Consider the following 18699-nt stretch of genomic DNA (forward strand, 5'->3'; position numbering starts at 1 on the left):
CTCACAGTTCAGATTTTAATTATATCCTGATCATTAACTCTCTGTTTCCACTTTCTCACTATTCTTTGTTGGTTCCTTCATAAATCTAAATGTTATGCATTTAAGACTGCCTGGCAACTCTAACTTGACCTAGTAGGAGTGGGTACTGGTGTGTAAAATGGGAGTCTTTTTATTGGACAGGTATCTCATTAAGAGTTGCTCTCAGTGTGTGTAGAGTAGGCCCCAGTCCTCTATGGCTCTGAACTGGATTAATAGGGTTTGAAAATGTATGCATATTTTATGGGTGCTGGTAAGCTGAATCAGCCTGTGGATGAATCAGAAGGAGTATAACCTAGCATTCCATCATTTAAATAAACAGCTTCACAGCAGCTACATGGGAGCCCAGAAAAGGGGCACATCTGCTAAAGTCATACATGAATTCAACACTGTGCTGTTCTTCTAAGGACAGTGAGCTAACTTAAAGAGTAAGAATCCATTGGGTTTGCACTAGCAAGGCACTTACAGTAATGTGGCACTACAATATAGTATGAGCTTGACATGGATAATTTAAGTAAATCATATATTAAATTATTGTAGCACTCTCAGTTCTGTCATGTTTAAATGGGTGGCTTTTAATTATTCCTTAATTTGTCATATACCAATAGTCAAATGAATATAACTAGTGGGATATACTGTGGAATCTGCTGATTCCTTCCAACTACATTATGAACTTAATTTTTATAGAATGCCATCATGGGGAGCAATAGCCTCAATTCTGGACAAAATGCCACTCAATCACATTGCTAGAATCTATCCAGGGCAACAGCATAAAGCATTTAAAACTTGTTTCAGGTAGATCAAAACAATAAAACATTTATAAAAACAACATTAAATTCACACAGTATATACAGTGTTAGTTTCAAATTAACTGTACAAATACAATCTTTATATATTTTTTGCTGTCATCATTTTGCAGACCACTCAGTTCCTCCAACTTGCAGGGAAAACTTGGGGGTTGGTGGCAGGATTGGCACTCCAGCCACTGTAAAAAAACCTCACGCTGTTCCAGGGTGGTGCTGAGGTGTCACCCATTGCATGGCTGTGCTCGGGACCTAATTTGGTATTGTGAGGTGGTTCATCATGTGGTGGGTGCACCAACGTGCTGTATCAGTAAATGATCACAACCTTTACATTATGAATATAGAAGTACTGCTTTAAATACTGCAGAAATAAATTATATAATACAATGTAAAATGTACTAATACAATGCACTGTATTCTAAACAGACTGAAATGAAAAGGCTTTATGAAGAAGGTGACATGAATATTTGGTTAAAAAAATAATCAGCAACTCTAATTGGCTGACAGCTTTTGCTGTCAGACATACAGAATGTTGGCATCTTAGGCAAGTCACTTTGAACATTAGCATGCCATATTATAAAAGCAAAAGCCACGTAGGGTTTACGTTTCTTAACCAAATGTGGCAAAAACAATACTGATATACAATACACAAGGCTCTTGTAAAGGGTTTTTCAAAGTTTTATTAAAAAGTCAGTAATAGTATGTTCACTATTCTTTGAAAAACAAAATGGCATTATAGCTATGGGGGGTGTACATACCTTTGCTGCTGTATTTCGTTCTACTCATGTTCATTGTTTCTGGTCAGTTGGGCAACAGGAAGAATTCAGACATCTTGTAAAAATGCCCCATATCATTTTAATTGGATTGGGGTCATTCAGTACTCAGTTTCTAAGATCTTGTATGGCAATGGCAGTAGTGCATGGCTATGCTTTATCATGGAGGAAAACTCTTACTTTCTGTGCTGTCTACAAAGTGGGAATAATCCCTCATAAAACACGTTGTTGAGCAGTTATGATGCCCAAAATGACAAATAACTGGTACTGGAGTATAGCCTGCTAAATGGCATAAACCTATTTCTTATTTCTTATTGATCAAGCCTTGGACATCACTCTGTCAAACTCACAATGAGTCTTTCTCAACTTAAAGCAGAGGTAAACACGCCATTGAAGCTCTGGAGTGTCGGTCAATGTCATATACATGTAGGTCAGTGGTCAGACACTTAACACTATCCCAGAATAAACTTGTATGTTTTCTGCTCTGTGATCTGTAATCTCCATTTGTCATATGACTGGGCCTTACCTGTTAACATCCTTACATCGAACCTGCTATTTATACTTTTATGATTTAGGATTTTAATATAAGTTAAAATAGAGTTTTTCCTATTTTCAAATCAAGCCAATAATGATTATGTCTACCTTTTTGAACATCAAGATCAAACCTTCCCTCTTGTAACCAATATAGCAGATATGAACAAATGGAAAAGAAGCCTGAAAGCTATGAAGCAACTTGATAAAAAATAAAATTACGCATACGCCATGTACATTTACAACAATTTTGAGAAACATTTTTGAATTTTAACAATGAATAAGTGATAAGTGCAGTATTATAACACATCAGCCCTGGTAACAACAGTGACTCAACTGCATGTAACATTTTCAAAGGTCACGTCATCTTTATGTTATTTGTGGTATTTCACAGTGTATAAAAACTGGAAACAACTGGCAGGGAAGGCAACTTTTATAAATAATTTAAGCAAAAGTCTTTAAAATGACATTTCTACATTGTAAATTGGTGAATGAAAAGATTGTTGATACCATAGTATGACCATTCATTCAAAAGCAGTTTCAGAATATTACATATAAAAGTAATTTCATAGAAATGTAGCTTAATTTACCCTGTTGCTTGAACCCAAAGCAACCTGCATCTTTTGGTAAAATGCTTGCAGGCGATCTTTTTGCACAGGCCAGTATAATATACACCGTGATTTAAACATGCCTCTCCGGAGAAACAGAGTCTGGTGCAGTTTATAGTCAGGTATGTCCTCCAAAAATAACAACACAATTGAATCTCTGCTCTGTTCAATGGCTTGATGCATTGCCTGATGGACCTTGAACCTGAAAGCAAAGAAAAGAATTAAATAGGAAACATATTTTTCACACTGTAAGCATATGGTGTCATCCAGCTTTCATTATGGTAGCATACTTTGCAAGTGTTTTTGCAAGGAACAGACTAATTGTAATTACATATAAAAAATATTGCTACATTAAAAATATTTTTTTCGAAATTGTAAAAGGATTTGATGATTAGGGCAGCAAGGTGGCGCAGGGGGTAACAGTGCTGCCTCACAGGTAGGAGACCTGGGTTCGCTTCCCGGGTCCTTCCTGCGTGGAGTTTGCATGTTCTCCCCGAGTCTGTGTGGGTTTCCTACCACAGTCCAAAGACATGCAGGTTAGGTACATTGGTGATCCTAAGGTGTCCCTAGTGTGGGTGTGTGTGCCCTGTGGTGGGCTTGTGCCCTGCCCGGGGTTTGTTCCTGCCTTGAGCCCTGGGATTGGCTCCAACAGACCCTTGTGACCCTTTAGTTAGGATATAGTGGGTTGGATAATGGATGGATGGATGGATTTGATGATTAGCGTTGCAGCCCCTAGCTCTATGGTCTCCTGTAGCATCCCAATCATTTTGATTAATTAACCCTGGATGGTTACGCACAGACTTCATATTTGCAGTACAAAGAGAAAAAATAGCACAGAAACATTAAGCCGAAATTTCCTTCCATTGCACTTCTTTTTCTCCAGTTATCAATTTATATGAAATATTATATTTCATAAATATATCCTACAGTTTTACATGAAAACAGTAAACAAAAGTGATAGTCTCAAGTTTAATACATTAACTACACTAATACAATTAACACAAGACTAATGTTGTTTAGCTACACTGTGCTGCAAACCATTCAACTGCTTAACTATTTAATCACATTAAAATCTAAAGTAATCAGCAGTAAACAATAATTTTCAAGCCTTTGGCAGTGTAGTAAATGACATTATATTCCCAAAAAAATGTTTTAAATGTCTATGATGGACTGGCGCCCTGTCCAGGGTTTATTCCTGCCTTGCGCCCTATACTAGTTGGGATATGCTCCAGCAGACCCCTGTTCAGGACTAAGTGGGTTAGAAATGAATGTCAGCATGATTAAAAAAAAGAAAAAACAAAAACAAAAAACTTTCCTTGCCATACCAGTCTAACACATACATACAGTTAAACTTTCATGCCTGGTATTTGCTTGTTTTTTCACTTAAACTTCAAAAAAAAAAAAAAAAACTGGATCTGGAGCGCATACATTGATATTTCACTACATAATAAATTCAATGCTGTAAACAGAAAATATGATCACAATTCAAAAGGTCAGTCAGCTAGCAAAAAGTGAAATAATAAATGAAATAGAAAACTTGCATAACTTGGCTTACAAAGACAATTACAAATGCAGGTAGAAGCTGGGTGTTTCATTAACTGGACGTGAGTTTTGATGTTAAAAATACACTGAATGCAAAGGGAAGCTAAGAGTGTAGCTTATGCTTAAAGAAAAATGCCATTTGGGACAAACAGTTCTGAGATTATAATGGAAGCATATGCTGCAAAGATTATATTATCCTTTTGAAAACTGAGGATCTCTCAGTCAACTTCTGACTTTAGAAACATTTTTAGAAATTATGTTGCTGTTTCCTTATTGCTTTACTTTGCTAATTTTATTGTACTTAATATTTGACAACATATTCCACAGAATTGCTGATAAAGCAATAAAAAAAAGTATTTAAAGAGCTAACCTTACATGTCAGACCATTATAAAGCACATTAATGGAGTTGGTGCTAGTGACATACTAAATGGATAAACACACAATTATACACTGTGATGGCCAGGGTTATTTATGGAAAACCTTCATTGTAATATATTTCAAAAGTTGTTGTGTGTGACAAGTCATTTGGCCCTTGGACAAGTAAGCTGTGTGTTGCTTTGTTTTTTGTGTTCCATACATATCAATTGCATTCTAAAGTTTGAGGGAGTGTCTGACTGGCAAGAGAATGATAAAACAAAAGCACCATTAAGACTGCAAAAGACCTATATAGGAGACATAACACCAAATAACTAACTTGAAACTATTTTTTCACATTAATGTTGTAAGACAGGAACACACCAGTCTGCATAGCAGGAATGGAGGTATTATGTGGCAATAACTAGGGCTAAGAAGACTGTGCCGCCCTTTCAAGACATTGCAGCTTTACTCAAAGCTCAAAAGAACCTCTAGACTGGTGCACCTGTACACAAAGAGGTGACTCCAGAATTCGACCCAAGATTTAGGTGATAAGCTTCATCAAGCTAGAAAACATGTAACTAAAAAGATGACAGAAGAGTTAGTGCAAAGGCTCACTGGAAGAAGGAACAGTGGCCATATCGAAAAAATAAAACAGAGAAAGATGGGAGGTAAAAAGGAAGCACTTTGTTGCGGAGTACTTGAGAGACAGATAAAGGTTTGTTTTCTGCTTTTATGTGCCTTTGGTCCTTTGCTTTTACATTACCAGTGAGTCACTTAATTTATCATAAACGTACTAGCTTTGACAATTTGCATTTACTGATAACATTCCTGGTATAATGTGGCCATACCTCCTATTATATTACCTGTCAGCAGGTAATCCACGTGCCTGAAAATGTCCTTTTCCCCATTCTAAGCTATGTGTACCATCATAAATATGCTTAAATGTATATGCAGTAAATTCTTATTTCCATTATTTGCATGCAACACTTGACTTGTAAAATAAAAAAGCACATTGGAAATAATAAATCACCTTATGCAATGCAAATATAAGGTTTAGGAAATTATTTTTTGGAAATACAGAGAGCTCTATTAGTTAAATAAGCACCCAGAAAATACTGGTTTTTATTTTTTAGCAAATAATTTCTGCATGCATTGCATATCAAGTACTGAACAGGTGCACATGCTCTCAGTTGAACAATATGTTTTGGTGGCAGGTGAAGAGTGAAGTCTGCTTCACAGTTACATGCTGTTTGCCATAATGCATTGTGCAAGGAATATTCCTAGTTAGCCTTCCTTATTCATGGTGTTTATAAGAAACGTAATGATTTACTTCATGAGGTAGTACCTTAGAAACAAGAATAGTGGCATTAAATCTTTAAAATATTATGTGTTTTATTTTAAATGTTTAAATTCTAAATATTCTTGACTGCAATAATAGATTGTTGTTTCTCACCCTCTGATAGAGGTAGACTAGATTCCTACTACAAGGTCAAAAATCAAAATATTCATAATAAATGACATTGAAATGGTCTAAAACAATACCTTACATGCTTATATTTGAAATTTGTCATTTTTAACTATCTGGGGGTGTTTCTCCACTGGTAAACAATCAAATATAAAAAAATATATATAATATTCATGATTGGCAACCTCAGAATTGTATAAAACTACACTCCACATGCCTATATTAACTGATCCCCAATTTGTGAAGTTTTGTGAAAGGGAATCATTTTGAACCCTTGAATCACTGGGGTTGGTTTATGTGGCATGCACAACTTCACATCCTACTGATCATTTTTGTTGAAGATATCTATTGGTTTATTCTTCATCAAAATGGTGTAATTGCACAAAATATGGCCCAAAAATGGCCTAAAAAATAGGGGTTTTCAGGTCTAACAGGCCAAAAATATGGGGGAGCCACAAAAAGCGTGACATCTTGCAAAACTAGACATCAAGACAAGTCAAACAGTATATCATATTTGTTGGTTTTCTTCCACCTATGATATGGTTAGTAATGAGGCGCCAAACAAAAATAATTGAAATGATTTCAAAGCGTTCATAAGTAATGCGTTCATTAAGTAACACAAAAAAAGAGTTAATAGTTTTTGCAATATTCACATTAAAGCAGAACATTTTATTTGCACAAATATTTGTACCAAAATAATTTTTTACTTTTAAACACTATTACATGCCTAAAAAAAAGACAGGGCAGAGCTGGAAATGGCAGGGTTAAAGATGCTATGCTTTTCGCTCGGTGTATTAGATTAGAGAGACTAGATTGAGATGATTTTGGCCTGTGCAGAGGATATGAGGGATACATCAAGAAAAGGATGTTGAGGATGGAACAGCCAAGCAAGCGGAAAAGAGGTAGGCCAAAGAGGAGATGTGGTGAAGTAGGACAAAATGGCAGTCAGTGTATCACAAAATGATGTAAAAGACAGGGCTAGATGGAGATGGATGATTCGTTGTGATGACCCTTGTGACAGATTGGGGCTTTGTCGTCCCCTTGAACCCTCAGACTATACGGCAGACACCAGATAAAAGTCCAAATTATGAATTTATTATAATAATAATGTGCACAAAGCACCCTCCTCTCCATAATACTCATATAAATAAACACAATAATCAATAAACAATAATCCTCCACTCTCCCAGACGCGTTGCCACCCTGCCACCCAGTTCAGCTCACCCGTCTGGGATTTCCCAGAGCCCTTTATAGTCCATGACCCGGAAGTGCTTCTGAACCCTCGGTTCATGTGATTTCCTAGCACTTCCGGGTCAGATCAAAACTCTTCTTTTTCATCCCGGAAGCACGTCAATTCCTCTGTCCATGTGACTAGGACGTACTTCCAGGTTATAGAGCAAATGTAAGTCTTTGAGCCTCCCTGCAATGTCACCTTGCGGCACCCATGGTATCCAGCAGGGCTGTGAAGGAAAATTCCAATATCCATGATGCCCTGCTGGAATTCGGGGCACCTCCATGCTGCTGGAAGGGCTCCATCTAGCGGTGTGGGGTTATTGGCCAGGATGAACGGCAACACACTTAAATGGTAGCAGCCGAAAGAAGAAGACATGCCTAAGATGCTTAATAACATATACCTGTATGTGTATTTTCTAGTTCTGTCTACTGGAATAAAAACGTTGTCTTCACCAAGACAAAAATAAAATTATTTTATTCTATATAGAGTTAAAGTATACATTACCATGTGTTTGATCTGCAGCTATAGTTTAGCAGTATATAGATGGAGAGAACAAGAAGAAATTGTTGAAGATGTGTGTTTGACATATTAAATGGCCTCTTGCTCACAGATGGTACTGACTGATGAATATATCCTTTTTTTCTTTACCCATACACCTTTGGAACTCCTTTTTTCTGTGTAGGGCACGTGTGTGCATATCAACACAGCAACACAAAACCAACAAGCTTGCAAGAATATGGCCTGGGTGTGTGCAAACAGAGTGAGAAAATATATGGGTGTTTTTAAACTTAGTTCATCTGTCTTTCCAAACACAAAAACAAACTTCACATTGAAGCCACTACAGCCATAAGTCTAACTGGGGTCCAGCACAGTCAAGCACAACAATTTTATATTTTACAGAGACATTAATTTCATCTTCATTATGACACACTAATATTTTAGTTTGACAACTAGTGTGGGTTATGTTCCAAGATTTAATTCTCACAGTAACACACTTAACTGTATGCACCCCTCCATCCATCCACAAAGAATCTAATTCTTCATTCAAAATTTTTATCCTGTTAAAATAATGACTGCCTTATTAATAGAAGGCAAAGTTGCTGCAGGCACATATTTACATTATATATTTTTTCCTGACAGGGCAAATAACTAGGCTAATTAAACACAGTGGCCCAGAAAGAAACATTGTAAATGTCACACATTCTTCTGCCCATGAAATAATCAACCATGCTTTTAAGTGTCAGGATACTAGTAGTTGTGTTGTGATTATTTGGATTTAAAATATGACTTTCTATACATTCTCTCTGTTGTCAACAGTCATGATTTAATTTGGGAGCTTCTGCTTATTCAGTTTCAGAAAGACTGCTGTGTTTATTTTCTGATTGTTACAGAATTTTATCCGAACAATGCCCAGGGATGGTGATGCCTTGTCATGTCAATGCACCACATACTATCTCACTTCCAAATTTTGGTTTTAAGACTTTCTAAAAAAAATATATAAAAAAAGAACATCTACATAGGGAACAGATAAGAGACAGGATACAGTCTGTGATGATTTTATTAAGAATCTTAAATATGACTTGGTTTTCTTATTAGCTTTGGTAAGGTGTGATGTACCTTTCCATGTAACAGACCCTTGCCAGCTGAACCTCTCCTTTGCCTTGTTCTCAAACAAACTAACATTATCTAGCAATATGTAATTTCAGCTATTGTTTGTTCTGAATCTTTTCCCATTCTTTCGAGCTCCTTCTATGACATATAACAATACTACCCAGCATACTATGCACACATAAGCACTTACTCACTTGTCAGTTGAACAAAAGCATGTCAGAGACATAAGACAGGAACCAAACCTGAGAAGGACGCTACATTACATACACACTGACATCGAGCCACTTCAGAGTCAGGTGCATGCTACTAACTGATCTCCTACACAATGGGTCACAATCATAACTCAGTTTTGTGTATCACTAAAGAAATTCAGAAGATTTTGTTTTTACAAGCCACACCATGATTTTTTTTTACTCACCAGAGACATAAAGGTTATAAGCGATGCTATACACCATTCTCTACCAATTTCTCATGCCACAAAATGTTGCTGACCCTAAACACAAGAACTTTTAAACATTTTAAATTCCTGTATTCTTCTTACTGCTTGATTAGCCAAGTGTCTCAAAATTGTTAATATTAAATTTACTTGTCTTTAAAATTTAAAAAAATGGTACTATTGTCATATGTCAGAATATGTTTATTTAGTTAAATTTCTAAAGTAATTTTTGTTTTTAAAAAAATGTTCATTATTATTTGGGGATGTCATTTCATCAGAATTTGCTTGTTTCTCCTAGGCACTGCCTTTCTGTGTGTATAATTGCTTTGATACTGCATGGTTTCTATTTGTGCATTGCACTGAACAGCATCAAAACTTTAAGACTCAATCCTTATACAGGGATATTCACTCGAAAGAGGCCCTGAATATTATGTAATAACTCTTACTAGGACGAAGCAATCTGAACGAAACAATGTGCAATGTGCTCCTCAGTATATGGAGCTTCAAACAAGCTGGGATGCCCCTGCATCGGAACGATGAGGTAGGCGCCGGACAGCCCTTGCCACATTTAACCTCTGTTTGCAACTTCTGGGTGCATACCATTCGTACCCCTTCACTCAGACACTTGACTTCTTGTCAGGATGGTGGTGTAACAAATTGAGCAGTGCGTCTTCATGGTGTGAACCTATTGGGTCACCAATTCGTTTAAGCGATGTCAGAATGAACTGGATGATCTTGAGTTAACAGAAGGTTATTTCCAGTAAGATGGAGCAAAGTGTCACACATCAGCAAGGAGTATGGCAGAAATTAAGTCCTTCTTTGGCAACAGGGTAATTTCAAAGGGGCTTTGTCCACCACAGTCTCTGGATCTGACCCCACCAGACTTTTTCCTTTGGGGTATGTTTAAAGGAAAAGTCTATCGGAACAAGCCTTGCACTGTGGAAGATCTGAAGGAAAACATCCTATGTGAATTTGCTGCTATTCCCCCAAAACGCTTGCCGATACGTTCAGGAACGTGTAGCACTGCGTCGAAATGTGTTTGACAAAAAACAGAAACCACTTCCAGTATTGCATGCAATGCAATCAATTACACATACGTCAACGTATATAGAGTATTTTTTTTCGTTCAGATTGCTTCATCCTAACGGGAGTTACAACAGAATATTTGGGCCTCTTCGAGTGAATCTCCCTGTATTAATGCTATTAAAGAAATAAAACTTTCTAGAAAACTTTTTGACTTTAATTTTGACAAAATATTTTTTCAATTCACATACAAAAATATTGCAAACTGGATTATGGAATATCGTCTCCAGCTAAACCAGGTAAAGATGGGCCTTCTCATTACCAAAGCCCATCCGTAATTGTTCTGCTTGATTCATTTTCACTTACAATAGTCAAGTAGGTTTGCAACCTTGGGGTGATGATCAAGGAGCAGCTGTCCTTCAGGAACCACATTGCAACAGCCGCAAGATCACACTATATCTGAAAGAATATGCAGCAACAACTCCTGGCCCAGGCTTTGGTCCTGTAACGTCTGGACTATTGCAACTCTCTGCTGGTAAGAGTACTGGCATGTGTCGCAAAGCCACTGCAGATAATTTCAAATTTAGTAACATGTCTGGTGTTCAACAAACTGTGGTGGGCAAGAGTCACTTCTTTTTTCAGATCACTACATTTAAGTACTGTAGTGGCATATATTAAGTTCAAATTCTTGCTGCTTTCCTGCAGTGTAGTCAAAGGATTGGTACCTACTGTATATATAGAGAGAGATATGGGCAGCACAGTGGCAGCGCTGCTGCACTGCCGTAAGTCAAGTCAAGTCAAGTAGAGCTTTATTGTCATCCTAACAATATACTTACAGTACACAGTAGGACAAAATATCGTCCTCCAGAGTCAAAAGGTTCAATACACAAGATATATATATATATATATATATATATATATATATATATATATATATATATATATATATATATATATATATATATACACAGTGTTATGTAGTGCTATGTAATCCAGAGAGGGTAAGGAGTAAAGAGTCCAGTGTGGAGGAGGGCAGCATGGTGCTCAGGAGCCAGACTGCTTAAGGAAAGAAACTATTGCACAATCTAGCAGACCTGCTCCTGATGCTGCAGAGTCGTCTTCCAGATGGAAGAGGAGTAAACAGTTGGTGGGAGGGGTGGTGGGGATCAGCCATGATGCTAGGGGCTTTATGAAGACAGCGCGAGGTGTAGATCTCCTGCAGACTGCGTAGTGAACTGCCAATGATGCGCTCAGCGGTCCGCACAATCCTCTGAAGGGCTTTGCGGTCGGAGGCATGGCAGTTTTCATACCAGACTGTGATGCAGCTGGTCAGGACGCTCTCTATGGTGCCTCTGTAGAAGATGGTAAGTATGGGTTTGGGGAGGTGCACCTTCTTCAGTCGTCGCAGGAAGTAGAGATGCTGCTGGGCTCTTTTTGTAAGATAGTTAGTGTTTTTGGTCCAGGACAGGTCCTCTGTGATGTGAACACCGAGGAACTTGGTGCTCTGCACTCTCTCTACTGTGACGCCATCAATGCTGAGTGGAAGATGGTCAGCCTTGGTATTCCTGAAGTCAACAATCAACTCTTTTGTCTTTTCAACATTAAGAGACAGATTATTGTCTTTGCACCAAAGTGCCAGCCGTTCCACCTCTTCTCTGTACGCCGCATCATTGTCGTTCTCGATGAGTCCCACTACTGTAATATCATCGGCGAACTTGATAATGTGGTTTGTGTCAGAGTTGGAAGTGCAATCATGGGTCAGCAGCGTGAAGAGTAGCGGGCTCAGCACACAACCCTGGGGGGCACCTGTGCTCAGTGTAATGGCGTTAGATCTTATATTCCCAATCTGTACTGTTTGGGGTCTATCAGTAAGAAAGTCCAGAATCCAGTTGCAGGTGGAGGTGTTAAGTCCGAGCAGATTCAGCTTACTGATCAGCTGCCTGGGGATGATAGTATTGAATGCTGAGCTGAAGTCAATGAACAGCATTCTTACATGTGCATTGCAGTGATCCTGGTGTGACAGAGTCAGGTGGAGTGCCATTGAAATTGCATCGTTAGTTGATCAGTTTGATTGATATGCAAACTGTAAAGGGTCCAGTTTGGGGGGCAGCTGGTTCTTTATGTGACTCAAGACTAACCACTCAAAGCACTTCATAATGATTGAAGTAAGTGCCAATGGGCGGTAGTCATTGAGTTCCGAAGCTGTGGCTGTCTTTGGGACAGGTCTGATGATGGTATTTTTAAAACATTGTGGCACAACAGCTTGGCTCAAGGAGATGTTGAAGATGTCCACTAGGACATCAGTCAGCTGGTCAGCACAGACTATGAGCACACGTCCAGGTATGTTATCTGGTCCATCCGCTTTGTGTGGGTTGACCTTGGTGAGAGTCCTTCTCACACTAGCTGCAGACAGGGATAGGACTTGATTGACTGGCGAGGGGGTGGTCTTCCATACTGGTTTGATGTTCTGTGTCTCAAACCTGGCATAGGTGTTAAGAGCGTCTGGAAGAGAGGTGTTGTCTCTCAGTGGGGCCTTATAATCCGTGATGGTTTGGATGCCCTGCCACATTTGCCGAGAATCTCTTGAGCAGACGAAGTGATCACTAATTTTCTTTGAGTACTCCCGCTTTGCTAGTTTGATGCCTCGGGACAGGTTGGTTCTGGCTGCTCTGAGTGCCACTTCGTCGTTGGAAACCAGGGTTTGTGTCCTTCCTGCATGGAATTTGCATGTTCTCCCCCTGTCTGTGTGGATTTACTCCAGGCGGTTTACCTCCATAGTCCAAGGACATACAGTTTAGGTGAATTGGCAATACTAAATTGGGTCTAGTGTGTGGTTGAGGTGTGTGTGTTTGCCTCATCGTGGGTTTGATCCTGCCTTGCACACTATGTGAGCTGGGATAGGCTCCAGCACTCCCTGCAACCCTGTTCAGGACTAAGCAGATAAGAAAATGACATGACATATGTGGAGACAATTGTGAGTTCCTATGCTTCTTTTTGGCCATTCAGGTCTGCTGATGAATATATCTGGTGATGCTACTTCTGTGTGGAATCAAATTCCAGCCCAGAATCTTTTCATGTGAAATTCCTAGCTGGTGGAACTAGCTAACCAATTTCCATTTGAAACACTAGTTCCCTCAATGTGTTTAAGAAGCATTTGAAGACTTTCTTGTTAGGTGAATTTCTGTCTAACTTATATTAGCTATTAGATTTTGTAAACTAGGATTCATAACTAGCTTGTATTTTGCTTGAGCTCTTAACTTGTGATGATTAATTTGTAACCTGTCCTGTAACACTTGTTTCCAAGCAGTCCACCAGGCTAATGTTTACTCAGTTATGTTGACCTCTTTTGTAATTCACTTTGGATAAGGATAAAAGTGACTGCTAAGCAAATACATGTAAAATAAATGGAAATTTAACAAACCAGTTTACTGACTATTCCTTTACTCATTTTTCTTTACAAGACATTAACAAAACTCTTCTCCTCCCTACAATTAACTGCTTGTCTTAGTGAACTACTACTTCTGTCCAGTTCAACCACCATGACTTTTATTGCACAGACATCTGTTAATTTCATTATTTTTAGTATTAATGGAGTTTCCATACTGATTATTTTACTACCATAAGGTAATTATCCTTGAGTTGCAAACAACAGGGTAACAGCTGGTAAAATGTTCCTCACTATGTAGCACCTTTGAATAAAATGCCGTAAAAAGAGCAGAAAGATTCTAAATGTTTCCAGTCAATTGTGTTTATTTCTCCAGAAAATTGAAATGTAGGCTATACCAAATTTCTGATAAAACAGAAGGAAGCAGAACTTATTAAATGGCATGCTATATAAACAAAGATAACTGGTTTCTAATTAAGACTTTGCTAAGAACAAAAAAACCTACACCCACTACAGACTTCAAGGATCACAATTGAACTCTCCAAACATGAAGTAAAATACTGTAAGTCAGTGTGTCTTTTTTAATCTTACATAGCTTCATGTAATGAAATGTTTTTATCATTGATTATTTATTTGACCTGCACAGTACACAAAACTCGACAAAATGTGGGTGTGATTATACAGCAGACACTTGAATTTCCCACAACTCTCTACTCCCTCTTGTGGATAAAAAAAATATTACAAGACCCCTGGTGTTAAAATAAGACTTTGTGATCACATAAAGCTTCCTGAAAATTAAAAAGACTCTTAAATGAGATGAACTATACAAATTGTTATAAAACTCAAAACACATAAATGCTGTACTGCACAATGTAGAACAGTCAAGTAACATCTGCCAGTAAAGACATTCCCCACATTTGCTATCAGAAATCTGAGTAGAGTAGAGACATTATTTTACTTTTTGATAGCCATTTAAAAAAGTTTCATGAGTTTTAATGATCTAAGTAATAGAATGTTATACAGAGGTGCCTTTTTGATTGCTAATGCCACCCTGACTGTCACTTTTTGTCTCAGCCTTTTCATTTGTTGCTAGTATGACTTCCTTCTTGCTTTTGAAGCAAGCAAATAGCATCTACTTTTTGGCTCACTCAATCATTTCATTTTTTAAAAACAGTAACATCAACTCTGAGTTTTACATTATTACATATGACAATTGACATAGAACTGATTGTATAAAAGTGGAGAGAATGACTGAGTACAGAGTAAAATATATACAGTATGTGCGATAAAAGTAAATCATTTGTGTTTATTTGATCCTCCTGAATTCTTTGGTTGATAAATGTTAACCAAATAGGGCATTTAACATAGAAAGCTTTAAAAACCTGTCAATAAGTCACTCAATTCAGTACTTTTTAATATATTTTTATGTGAGAAAGACATTCTCTTTAATTCTGATGCTGACCCCCTTATGAGACAATATAGGGAAAAGGGCTATTTTGATTGAATAATGGATGCAAAAATATACAGATAGAATATCTGCATTCACAAAACACTCTTATGCCACCAACTTTTCCCCCTACAGTGTTGCTTACTTTTTCTTTTTTTACATACACTACATGTACAGCAGGTTGGCCATGGACATAACATCATGATAATAAATTGTTTACCAGCAAAAAAGTTTCTACCAGCTTGCACAGTTCAATATAGAGTTTTAAAGACATATTTTTTGCCTAGTATAAAATTATGCCCCTTGTATTTAACTTTAAACCTTTCTTTATGTTACAATTATACTCTTAAACTCATTTAATTGCATAGCATTTTTTTCTTCCTTATTCCACCTTGTTACAGTAACTGTACTATTGATAAATATGAAAACATTTGCACTGAATCCTACCCCTGACAATATCTACAGCTAGTACTAGATAGCTGAATGTGGAATAGCAGGATAATCATCACCACAAAAAAGCCTCTGGTAATCGTGCACAAGAGTCATCAGTATCACGCACCACGTCAGATAAACAGTGCAGACCTACACATAGGTTAAAGAATGGCTAGACTTATAAGGTGCACTGAAAAGATACAAGACTTTCTGAAAAATAATCTTGTATATATATTTTAAAAGCAAAAAATCATTTAGATAAAATTTTGTTATATATAGTACATTTCATAAGAAGCCAAGAATACTGTGGATATGTACAAGTATACTACCTACTAACTAAAACTTAAAATATGTAATATTGTCAAACAAATGGTCATTACCCACATTCAGGTTTGAGTTGCCAATCACTATAATATTAGCCTTTCTGAATGACAGAGGAAACAAGTGTAAAATAATATGGAGAAAATGCAAACTCCAAATAAACAGTGGCCAGATCAGGATTCAAATCCAGGTTTTTGAAGCAAAAAGGCAACAGTGCTAAATACAGCAGAACCTCGGTTCACGACCATAATTCGTTCCAAAACTCTGGTCGTAAACCGATTTGGTCGTGAACAGAAGCAATTTCCCCCACAGGATTGTATGTAAATACAATTAATCCATTCCAGACCATACGAACTGTACATAAATATACATTTTTTTTAAGTTTTTAAGCACAAATATAGTTAATTAAACCATAGAATGCACAGCGTAACAGTAAACTAAATTTAAAAACATTGAATAACACTGAGAAAACCTTGAACAACAGAGAAATCTAACACTGCAATTTGTTCACGCTATAGCGCTACTTACCGCTGGCTAAAAGCACTTTTTTTAATCACAGGGAAAAAAAATGAACATTTGAAAAAATCCGTAATTTAATAAACCACCAAGAAAAATAACATTGCAACAATGCACACTACAAACGATTGCTGGAAACAGAAATGAAAACAAAATCAAGCCCAGTGCATTCTTTAACTGTCTTCCTACCTTAATGCGTCCAGCTCTCTCTCGCGCTGCCTCTGTGTGTGAGTGTCTGCGTATTGTGCTGCCTCTGTGTGTGTGTGTGTCTGCGTCTCGTGCCTCCTCTGTGTGTGTGTGTGTGTGTCGTGCTCTCTCTCACGCTGCCTATGTGTGTGTTGTGCTCTCTCTTGCGCTGCCTGTGTGTGTGCGTGCTGCCTGTGTGTGTGTCCCGCTCTCCCTCCCGCTGCCTGTGTGTGCGTCTGTCTCTCACGAGCGCTGCCTGTGTGTGTGTGTCCCGCTCTCTCTCTCTTGCTCGCTTGCTGCACAGGAAATCTCACTATGCCACTCTCTGAATACGTACAATGAAGGAAACAAATATTTACACACACATCACTGGTAAACAGAGTTTTCACTCATTATGAAAGCGTAAAGTGAAACTTTAATTTCTAAATATCTCATGTTAAACTCTATCTGACTGGAAAAGTGCGTTGAACCTTGAGGAACTAAGTAATATTTATCTGGATAATTTAACTAATATAACTTGCTACATTGACTGTTTTCATGACTATCCCTGGATCTGTTCTTGATATTACCCCAACTATTAAATTCCAAATCTTTCTTGTTGTCAAAAGTATGATAAAAACTGCGCAAGGTTGATGCCATGGTTTTTCAACTTTTCAGGCAGACTACTGTAATTTTCTTTTTAAATGTCCACCTGCCTGAGCCATTAACTGTATTAAATTGTTCAGAATGCTGCAAACAAAGAATGACCTGAACAAATACTGTTTTCCATTAATATACTGAATTATGTTCAAATGTTTGCTACTAACGCATAAAGTAATGTGTTCTAAGACTCCAGAATACTTGTCTACGCCGCCCACACCATATAAACCTTGCAGAAAGCTTAGACCGTCTAATGCTGACCTTCTTACTGTCCAAAACCATGCTGCACAACCATCTACATTCTTGTGGCTTCTACTCTCTGTAATTCTCTTCTTGCAACAAAGGCTTTTAGAATGCTTTGCTTTTGTTCTGAATTTTTAATTGTTTCCCCTATTGACCATAAGAGAGCATACATCATTTTACTGAAAGATGGTGACTACATTGAGAATCCTCATTTTTATGTTGTCTTTTGTTTTCAAAGAATGCAAATACATTGTGTCACACACATGCGCATGGGAGGCAGCTAAAGGGCTTGAGTGAAGGCAGTTCTGTGGCAGAGTACACTGACTCTTTTTCTCCCTTTTCTGTAGACCATTTCTGGGAGATTCCACCTGGCTCTCTTGACGTCACTTCCAGGACCAAGACAATGGAAGTAGACCTTACCGGCTGGGGCCCCTGTGATGTCACGTTCGGGCTCGATCCAATGAAGGAAGAACGTGGGCCCGATCCTTATGACCTCACTTCCTGTCTTCCCCTTTAAAAGCCTGCCCTTTTCCCCTTTTCCCTCAGTCTTGCTCTGGACTCAGACGTATACACTTCAGTGCGGATTATTTGATAAAAACGACTTTTGCAGCCGGGATACCATATTATACGGGCGGCTGCCCCAACCCTTTATCTGTTTATGTCTCGTTATTGTGACAATTGCTACACTTGAAGTTACTTGAAGTAGCACCTGAAACCAGTGAGAATCAGCCAAAAGTGGCTCCTGTTTTATTTTCACTTTGTATTTTTCATTTTTCAATCTAAAACTTCTTAATAAAGTAGCTTCCATGTAAAACCCATACCACGCCCACTGTAGGGAGGCTGTGGGGTAAGTGAAATCACTGAATAGTTTCCACCTCTGTTGGCATACAGGTAATATGCTGCCTCCCATTTTTATATACTTCTTGTTCTTTTTTGTGTACAATGCTTGTTTTTACTTTGTAAACTGGTTTAAAGAGTATATAAATTACATAAAAAGTGCAAGTACGTAGTAACAATATTCATCATGCTTTGGAATCTCTTGCATATGGGTGAATTGATATGAAGTTGTTAGATGCGTAATGTCCCACACATCATAAAACAGTGAAGAGA

General features: G+C 37.8%; 1 protein-coding gene across 1 annotated transcript in view; it reads right to left on the bottom strand.

Annotated features, from left to right (window-relative positions):
* Window positions 1-835: 835 nt before the first annotated feature.
* tlr3 (toll-like receptor 3) overlaps window positions 836-18699 on the bottom strand; it is a 56946-nt gene continuing 39082 nt past the window's right edge. The window contains exon 6 of the mRNA XM_039750965.1: window positions 836-2953. Within this exon, the coding sequence (XP_039606899.1) occupies window positions 2725-2953 (229 nt within the window). The 3' untranslated portion in view covers window positions 836-2724. The remainder of the gene's footprint in view (window positions 2954-18699) is intronic.

Source organism: Polypterus senegalus, chromosome 4, assembly GCF_016835505.1.
Source record: "Polypterus senegalus isolate Bchr_013 chromosome 4, ASM1683550v1, whole genome shotgun sequence".
Taxonomy (NCBI): domain Eukaryota; kingdom Metazoa; phylum Chordata; class Cladistia; order Polypteriformes; family Polypteridae; genus Polypterus; species Polypterus senegalus.